The sequence below is a fragment of the Bidens hawaiensis genome, unplaced genomic scaffold (assembly GCF_021521415.1).
Source record: "Bidens hawaiensis isolate Kalapana, Puna unplaced genomic scaffold, B.hawaiensis_p1.1 tig00020676_1, whole genome shotgun sequence".
Taxonomy (NCBI): Eukaryota; Viridiplantae; Streptophyta; class Magnoliopsida; order Asterales; family Asteraceae; genus Bidens; species Bidens hawaiensis.
This window is the reverse complement of record NW_027493175.1, coordinates 71,506-80,466: the sequence shown is the minus strand read 5'-3', so window position 1 is coordinate 80,466 and position 8,961 is coordinate 71,506. Positions and strand designations below refer to the sequence as shown.

Sequence of the window (8,961 nt, the reverse complement as noted above, 5' to 3'; positions counted from 1 at the left end):
GCCTTTCCACAAATGGGCCATTGATATCGTGGGGCCCCTGCCGCAAGCGCAAGGGCGAGTGAAATTTTTGGTAGTGGCGATAGACTATTTCACAAAATGGGTTGAGGCCAAGCCACTAGCAAAAATCACAGCTGAGGCGATGAAGCAATTTATCTGGAGCCACATCATTTGCCGTTTTGGCCTTCCTATGGAAATTATGAGCGACAATGGCAAACAATTCACTGACAGGAAGATATCCAGCTGGCTCAAAGAATTGCACATCAACCAAATCTTCACTTCGGTCTACCACCCTCAGGGGAATGGCCAAGTGGAGCGCGCGAATCAAAGTTTGTTAAATGGGCTGAAGAAAAGGTTGGAGGGAGAATCCCATTCTTGGGTCGAAGAGTTACCTAATGTCCTGTGGGCGCATAGGACATTAAGCAAAACTAGCAATGGCGAATCCCCATTCAGCCTAACCTATGGGACAGAGGCTATGATCCCAGCAGAAATTGGATGCCCATCCCATAGGGTACTCATGATGAGCAAGACTGATAACGAGCGCGAAAGAAGATTGGACCTTAACTTGCTTGAAGGGCGCAGAGAAGAGGCTATCATCAATGAAGCCAGATACAAGAAAAAACTGGAAAAATATTATAATCAGCGCGTTAAAGAGTGCCACTTCAAGAAAAATGATTTTGTCCTTCGAAACAATGAAGCTAGCCGCGCAATACCCCCAGGAAAAATGTCCCCCAATTGGGAAGGACCTTATCAAATTTCAGAAGATTTGGGGAAAGGCGCGTACACTTTAAAAGATTTGAATGGAAAAGAGATACCGCGCGCGTGGAACGCGGCACAACTTAGAAAATGCTTCATGTAAAAGTTCAAATATGTAATCAAGGCTTTTAAGCCATCATGAATGATGATTCGCGCTATCTTTCAATATTTGTTCTATTACCTTTGCATACATGTTTCACACTTCCTTTATTAATTTGGAGCAATATGACAACACTATATTGACTTCAAAACGAAATAAAACGAAGTAAAACATACATGCGCGAGCCTTAGCTCAAACGCGTTAACGAGTCTTAACTCTAAAACGTCAGGGCCTTAGCCCAAACCTACGAGCCTTAGCTCAAACACGTTAATGAGTCTTAACTCTAAAAACTTCAGGGCCTTAGCCCAAAACAAAGAGCCTTAGCTCAAAACACTCACAAACATCCATCTTACATCCCGCGCAGCCTGATCATAAAATCCTTAAACACAACTAACGCAAAGTACATGCCATATCATAGTTGTTAAGGTCTCAGGTCGAGGTCGCGCGCGGAATCATAGTGGATATCTGAGTAACACATGCTGACATGTAATGGCTAAAACTCATACTTCCATATTAAAACCGCGCGACCTCGAAGCGCAAAAAAGGGAATTGAGAAAACATATCGCGCATGTCAGCATAAACAAGATACTACGAAACCACTTACAAAATAGGACTATGGTTAAGTGAATAATTTCCTTACGACCTTGTTCTTATTTTAACGTGCAAGCATATCTAATATCTATACAAGCAAACATGAAGAGATGAATGGAAATGCGCAAGATGTGAAAAAGGGAAAACAAATTTCATTCCATTGCGTTGAAATTTACAAGTATGATGAGTTACAAATTACAAATAAAAATAAAAACATGAAGGGCTTCTCAAGTCTCCACGTTGACATTAGCCTCTTCATCATCCTCATCATCGCCCTCGGCATCTGGCGCAGCCTGCTCCTCTTCATCTCCAAACTGACCATAGTCAAGTTCTTCCTCCTCATTGGAGTCTTCTATCACGACGGTGTCAGGAGCAGATTCTTTCGCCGCGCCAGAACCGCTGGCAGGGGCAACATCCCCCGCGCCACCATCATCGCCACCAGCCCTCTCGCATTCATCGAGCAACTTCTTTAGCGCGCCGAGGTCGGGCTGGTCAGCAAGCGCAGCTATCTGCAAAATCAATAGAAAAGTATTGAGTACAAAACACTTGGAAAATTAATCAAGTAAAACTCATTAAGGTCAAGGTACCTGCATAAGGATGGGGATGGGAGTATTCATGTACTTCTCCCCCACCGCGGCCATGTCCGCGCAGGCCGCGTCGCTCTTGTAAGGGTACTCGGATGGGTTCTTCTTCAACATGCCATATTCATACCCATCCGTAAACCCTTCAGCGCGACCCACCAAGCGCGCGGCAGCATTGCAGTCCATCACAAGGGCCTGAAACTCGGCGGAATATTTCATCGCCAAAGCGCAACGAGTCATGCCCTGTGACACCAGCCATTGGCGATCCTGCGCGAGGCCAGCAACAGACGTCTCGAGGGCAGGAACCTGGGAGTTTAATAACTCAACAGTTTCCTTGGTATTTTTTAGCTCCTCCTTATCAGATGCTGCTGCCCGCAAAAATTTTTTCTTTCTCCGCCTGCGCAGCACCAAGTGCTTCCTGGCTGGACGCTGTCGTCGCCAAGGCCTCATCTCTATCGGCCTGCGCGGCGGCCAACTCCCTCTTCAGGCGCGCAACCTCGCTCTACAGTGATGATTTCTCAGTGATACTCTGGACGATAGCTTGGTCACGCGCCTCAGCCTGCTGTTCCAAGACACGCACTCTACGCGCGTACTTGGCAACTTCGGCCTCCGCCACCTGCTGCTTCTCCCGCACAGCTTGGAGCTCATGCCCGCGCTTAATATAGGCGGTGTTGGCACTTGCTCGGTTTTCGCTGAGCTCCGCCTGGAGTTTCTCAGCTCGTGCGAGCATCAGAAAGGTTCCAGGCGGCCACCTTAGCCTCTCGCTGGGCTTCCACAAGAGCATCGCGTACTTTAATATAATCGCGGTGAAGCTCTTGGGAGGCAGCAAAGAAAGCTGACCCAGCGAAAATGTGATCGTTGAGCAAGTCAGCGCGGGTGCGCTCCTCCTGATACCTCCTTTCAGTAGGAGGCACGGCTTGAGCCCAGAAGTCCTCGCATACGCCCATGGATTGGAAGGAACTTTCTTCATTAATATTCCATCTCGGGCGATAAACGTGGTCACCTTCCTACAAAACACAAGAAATGTTCTAAGTCATAAAACATACTTATATGGAGGTACGCGCAGCGGAGCAACAAATTAAAACATACCTGTGGGGATGAAGCAGAAAAGTCAGCGCCAGCCCCACCAGAAGTCTGCGCTGCGAAGTCTTGTGGCATCGCAGGGCTGGCGCGGTCTCCCAAGGAGTCTTCAGCTTGAGCCCCCTCGTCCTCCTCATCTTCTTGAATAGGCCTCTTCTCCTGCGACCTGGGGGGCTCCAAACCAGCCTCGCGGAGAGGGCTGCGCGTAGGAGGAGGCGAGGGAGGTCTCGACGCCGCCAGTTCGGCGCGCAATACGGCTTCCTGCTCCTTTGTAACCCCAATAAGGGGAGAATCAGCACTAGCAGGAGCAGGACCAGAACCAGCAGCGCCGCCAACGGCGCCAGGAGTGTCACCGGCAACTTGTACGCCAGCTACAACTCCTATGAACAAACCAACAAGGAAAATTGGTTTACGACTAAATCCAAATGAAAAAATTCAGAAGACAAATGTGCAAAACATACCTTGGCGCAATTCTGTTCGCGCGGCGAACATCGCCATAAAGTTCATTCTACCCTTCTCAGAGGGTAGAACGGGGGACTTCGAAGCAGACCCCGGCGCAGCCTCAGCACCTTGTGGCGCCTGCGGCTGATCTGCAACCGTCGCCGGTCCTGCAAACATTCAAAGGAGCAAAGGTTTAATAATAATTCAATCAGATGAAGATAAGCAAAGTATACCTGTCGCAGGCGCGGCACTGCTTCTCTCTTCAGCCGCGCGAACGGAGGAGGTGACGCCACCATACCTCAAGTGGACAGGAGGTCTGCCCACTTTCACAGGCAGGGAAGCTAAAGAACCCATGGTGGTAAACACCTGGGTTTCCTTAGGTCCCTTCGTTTGAGCATGGGGATGAGCGACAGGGGTGTCATCTTTCTTTTGTCTCTTACTGCCCCCTGCGCCTGATTTCCCCTTAGTTTTGCGCTTCAGTAGGGGCGCCTCCTCTTCCTCCTCCTCCTCCTCCTCCGCGAGCTCCAGCTCGTAGTTCTCCAGCGCATCTACAATACATGTAACACAAGTGTTAGCAAAATTTGGTATTCTCAAGGAATAAACATAAGTGTGAAGGCTTACCAGGCGCGTCGCCATCAAAGTCAAATTCCAGATCCACTGGGATGAACATGTCATCGAAGCGATCTGGGAAACCAACCTCCCCAGCGCCAAGCGCGACGGAGCCACCCTCCACTTGATCATCATAAGCGGCGTGGATATAGTCCTTGGTGACTGCGCAAAAACAAGTCAACTGATATCAGAAAAAGAATTATGTTCGCGCAGAAAAAGAAATAAAGCAATGAAATAAACTTACACAACCCGTCGACTTGGATAACGGGCTCAAGCGCGCTGTCGGCCCATAGCTTACTCATGCCGACCCCCACCAGCGCCTCCTCGCAAATTTTCTTCGCGGGGGATGGCTCATCGGTCAGTTTCTTAACCCAGGCGCAGTTGGGTTCTTGAGGACATCCACATCCGCAGGCGCAGAAGAGATGGAGCGCATCGTCATGCGGATGGGGATTACACCAGCCCTGATATAGAAGAACCTCTCAGACCAGTCATGAAGGCTCTTGAATGAAACAGTGGAGCACTTAACCTTCTGACTGCGAGGAATAAAGGAGATCCAAGAATCTTGGATCTTGGGCTTGTAAAAAAATTGAAAGCGCCGAGGGGTGGGCTCCTCGCGCTGTGATTTGCACATGAACTCGAAATGAGTCATGCGCACAAGTCCAAACGGATGGACTTGGGATATATGAATCCCGAAAAAACGTAACACCGCGCCTACAAACCTTGTCATCGGAAGACGAAGGTTGCAGTGGGTGAAAAAATGGGTGTACAGTGAAATATAGCCGGGAGGCGGGTCCGCCGCCGTCTGCCCGGCCACAGGCAACATGCAGCCAAACAGGGTGGGAAAACCCTGAGAGGCGATGAGGCTGTCGAAATCGACCTGCCTCAATTTGCAGGGGATTTCATTCCACCTTTTGGTGGCCTTGGTCCTCCCTACTTCCTCCGATGTGGTCTCAACAACCCTCTTCCCCTTCCCCTTTTGCTTCAATGTCGACATTACCACAGATTTCACACGGCGTCTTCGAGAGGCAATAGAGGTGATTGAGGGGCTAGACGAGTCTGAACTATCAGACATACAACTGCAGTAGCAGATAATCGAAGTTTCGAAACGATGAAAACACTCAATTCAGAATATGAAAGACAGAATTCGAAAATTAGCAACAATGAAGATGAAGATAAAAAATTTTTTCCTAAGGGCCTGCTTTTATAGGCCCAGGAGAGAGAAAAGTGGTAACTGATCGGATTTCACGCGCCCTCACTCGCAAGTGCAAGCCAACGAGAGCGCGGCACGTGTCCCTAACACTGTTGAGGGGACATAAAAATGTAACCGACCTGCCACGGAACAGAGACGCGCCCCCACTCGCAGGTGCAAACCAATGCGAGCGCGACACGTGTTTCAGACAGCTGTGCGAGAGGACATGAAAGGCAACTGTAGCACCTCGAGCACACGAAACGTCTGACACGTTTACGGCGCACGTCACCACCAACCGACCACGTGTTTGGATCCTTCGTTTCAACCAAATGGATAGAACTTCGCGCAACGATGAAAACAACCAAGAAAAAGACAAAACACCTTTAAAAGACCAAATCAGTAAGTCTAATATCTATCTTACCGCGCTCGTGCGAGATAAGACACACATTAGACTGGGGGGGCTTGAAGAGGTATGTACCCGCCTCAACACCGAGCAAGGCGGGTCAACCCACAAGATAAACACATTATGAAGGCACAAAGCCAAAACCTATGCGCATGGCGCATACAAACATGCTCAGGCATCATATGCCCAGGCACACATATGCTCGCGCATCACATATGCGCGCGGCGCTTATCACATGCTCGTGCATATCACATCTGCCCAGGCACACATATGCTCGCGCATCACATATGCGCGCGGCGCATATCACATCTGCGCATGAAATATCTGCGCGTGAGAATAAAGAGAAGACCTCGCGCATCCTCAGGATGGGCGCATATCACACATGCACATAATCGACCTCGTCCTTATCCAAATCAGGATTAGGGCAACATTGATTGTGCACGTCAGACAACCTTCCAGAAGGCATCTTTTTAAGGAATAAGAATATGCTGATGTTGACAGCTGCCAAATGAAAGGTCGACAACTCAGCATGACACATGTGCTACCACGTGATTACAACCAACGAGAAAGCGCCAGGTGTCCCAGAGGACACGTGGCGCAGTGCGATTGGAGGAGGCCAACGAGGTTGAGCCTAATCAGTGGAAACCCTAGCACTATAAATACAGCATCAACTCCACTTTGATGAACACATTCACACTCAATCATTGACAGTTACAAAGACATTGATTCACATTGAAGCATATTCAATCACACAATCATACAGAGTAACAGAAAAAATATTCAGCTATTAAGCAATACTCTCCCAATTCCCTTACTCACACATTATTATCTTCTCCTACACATACTTATTCTCACGCCGGAGGGTTACCCCAAAGAGGACCCATCTGTCCCTTTCTGAGGGGTAAGTAACGGCGCTGTTCATTTTGTAGGTGGAAGAACACTGATCCAGAAGAACCATCGGTGAAATAGTATAATCACACCCGAGGAAAGTAGATCTGCTACCAGTGAGTAGATCCACGTTTCGTCAGTTACTTTCGTAAATTAATAGATTATAATGTAAGTTAATGTTAAGACCCAAAATATGTTACAGATGTAAAATAACATATCTCAAACAAGTAGCAGAAGTTAAACCAGCAAGATGCTAGTTCTTGTAAAATATGAAGTATTTGTGTGAGTATATGCATATCTACAATAGTATTTTATTTTGGTTGTGGTCTAAAATCGATTTATAAATTCACTAACCAATTTTGCTTACTCTATAGAGCCCACTTATAATGGAATCTACAGAAAGAAGCCTATGGGCCACGGGCGACATTACTTTTCAGAATTGATACGTTTTAAGATAATATGAATGGCCCATCACTCCTTTTAAAGTTCATGATATTGGTTGATAATTTGATATACTTTATTTGTAAAAATAGCTATGTAGATATTGCGAAAAGAATAACTAGATTCATGTAATAAAAAAGTTTCCCATAAATTTTTGTTAACTAATAATAAAAAAAAAAAAAAAAAATTCTAAGCAAGGTTAACAAAACATTTATCAAACCCTTTCACCTCATCATCCCATGCACGTGCTACCAACTCAACTCATTGGGGTTTCCATGCACTAGCCCACACCACCGGCGACTCCTTCCGCATCAAGAATATTCCGGCACCCATTTCCGACGGAGACATCGACCACCCTTCCTTATATCTCCTCAGCAGCGCCCTCACATCATCACAGCCTTCTTCGCTAAACGAAACACAATCGAACCCGCTTGCACGAAGCCTACTCCACCACCTCACCGCCGTCTCCCGCCTCTCCACCGAATATTCTGGTCGCCGGGCCACAAGATCCATCACGGCCCGACCCGCCTCCCGTTCCAACATCAACCTCTCGTTTAAACCCTCAAAGTAAACCCGAAACCATCTCAGACATTCTTGAAACCCTCTCAAGAATTCGATCCCATCAGTTCCGATATCCAGGTCGGCTTCTTCTTCGACAATCGTCAAGATTTTAGGGTTTGCTCTTCGAAACATTGAAATCAAATGATTCCTGCGGTGGGTTAACTTACCATTCAAGTTTATTGCTAAACACTCTTCAGATTGAATGTCCAATTTTCCAAAATCCAAATACGCTAGATCGCCGGTATGGTGTACTACATTGAACTTAAACGGTACGCCCATTAACCTAGCGAATTTCCCCATCCGACTCCCGATTTCTTGCATTAACGTTTCCATGTAACTGTCATCAGATTTGCCGGAGATTAATACTGTGGTGAGACGAAGATGAGGTGTCTCGTCTGTACGGGTGGCAATGGCTTCAAGCAAAGTCGGCCATTGCGTGCAGTACGTGTTGCTGATATCAACTATGTGTAGTTTTGTCTCACCTTCAAAGGCTTCCATAATGGCGGCATTACACGCCACGTGCCCGAATGTCGTCCAAGGGCTGACCTCTTGAAACTTGAGGGCCAAGTTTCTAGTTGTTTCAAAGCTGCATACTCTCTCAGAAACTGATGATAAAGCCCGGTAACTTGAGTCTCCGGAATTCGTCAAGCGACAGTGAAAAGCGTGGAGAAAATAATAAGAAAGCTTCTCGTCGATGTCACCATAAGGCAAACTAAGCTCGTTGAGCATCCACATTAATTGCTGAAGGCGGGAACTGTTATTTTCCGCGGTGGCACGTGCCGCTTCTAATAAAAGCTCATGCGCCCAGCCGGTAGCCGAGAGAGAACTAGAGAACTCCATAGCGACATCTTGCGGTACATAGTTAATATTATTGGATTCGGAACAAGAAAAGCCTTGAGATTTCGACGCCGGTGTGGATAACTGGTGGTGAAAATGTGGTGGTTTTGGTTGGTTAGGATCAGAGTAGTAGTGTTGGATTGATAAAGAAGAAGGTGCTGTTTGTTTTTTCTCAGAAGCACTTCTCCACCTCTTTTGTCTGCATTGAGAAGAGAGCGCGCAGACGTTGGGCTCTGCAGTGTGTTTGTTTTTTCGAAGACGTTTCATTAAAAAACGACTGCGCGCCCTCTTCTCCCAGAAGTGTTGGTATTGCTACTTCTCACCTCTTCTAACCCAATTTCTTTCCATCATTCTTCTTATTCCATCAGAACTCCCAAACCCTAATCCCCTCCTCTCTCCACTGCCGCCCAACTCCCCCACCGAACCCCGTCGCTCCACTGCCGCCCTACTCCCCCACCGCTGCAACCCCGTCGCTCCACTGCTTCAG

At 47.6% G+C, this 8,961-nt stretch overlaps 1 protein-coding gene across 1 annotated transcript; it reads right to left on the bottom strand.

The window, feature by feature from the left end:
• Nucleotides 1-7,337: 7,337 nt before the first annotated feature.
• LOC143561436 (protein SHORT-ROOT-like) lies at nt 7,338-8,543 on the bottom strand. Its single transcript, XM_077049525.1, has one exon. The coding sequence runs from the start codon at nt 8,475-8,477 to the stop codon at nt 7,338-7,340; it is 1,140 nt and encodes a 379-aa protein (XP_076905640.1). The 5' UTR covers nt 8,478-8,543.
• Nucleotides 8,544-8,961: the final 418 nt, after the last annotated feature.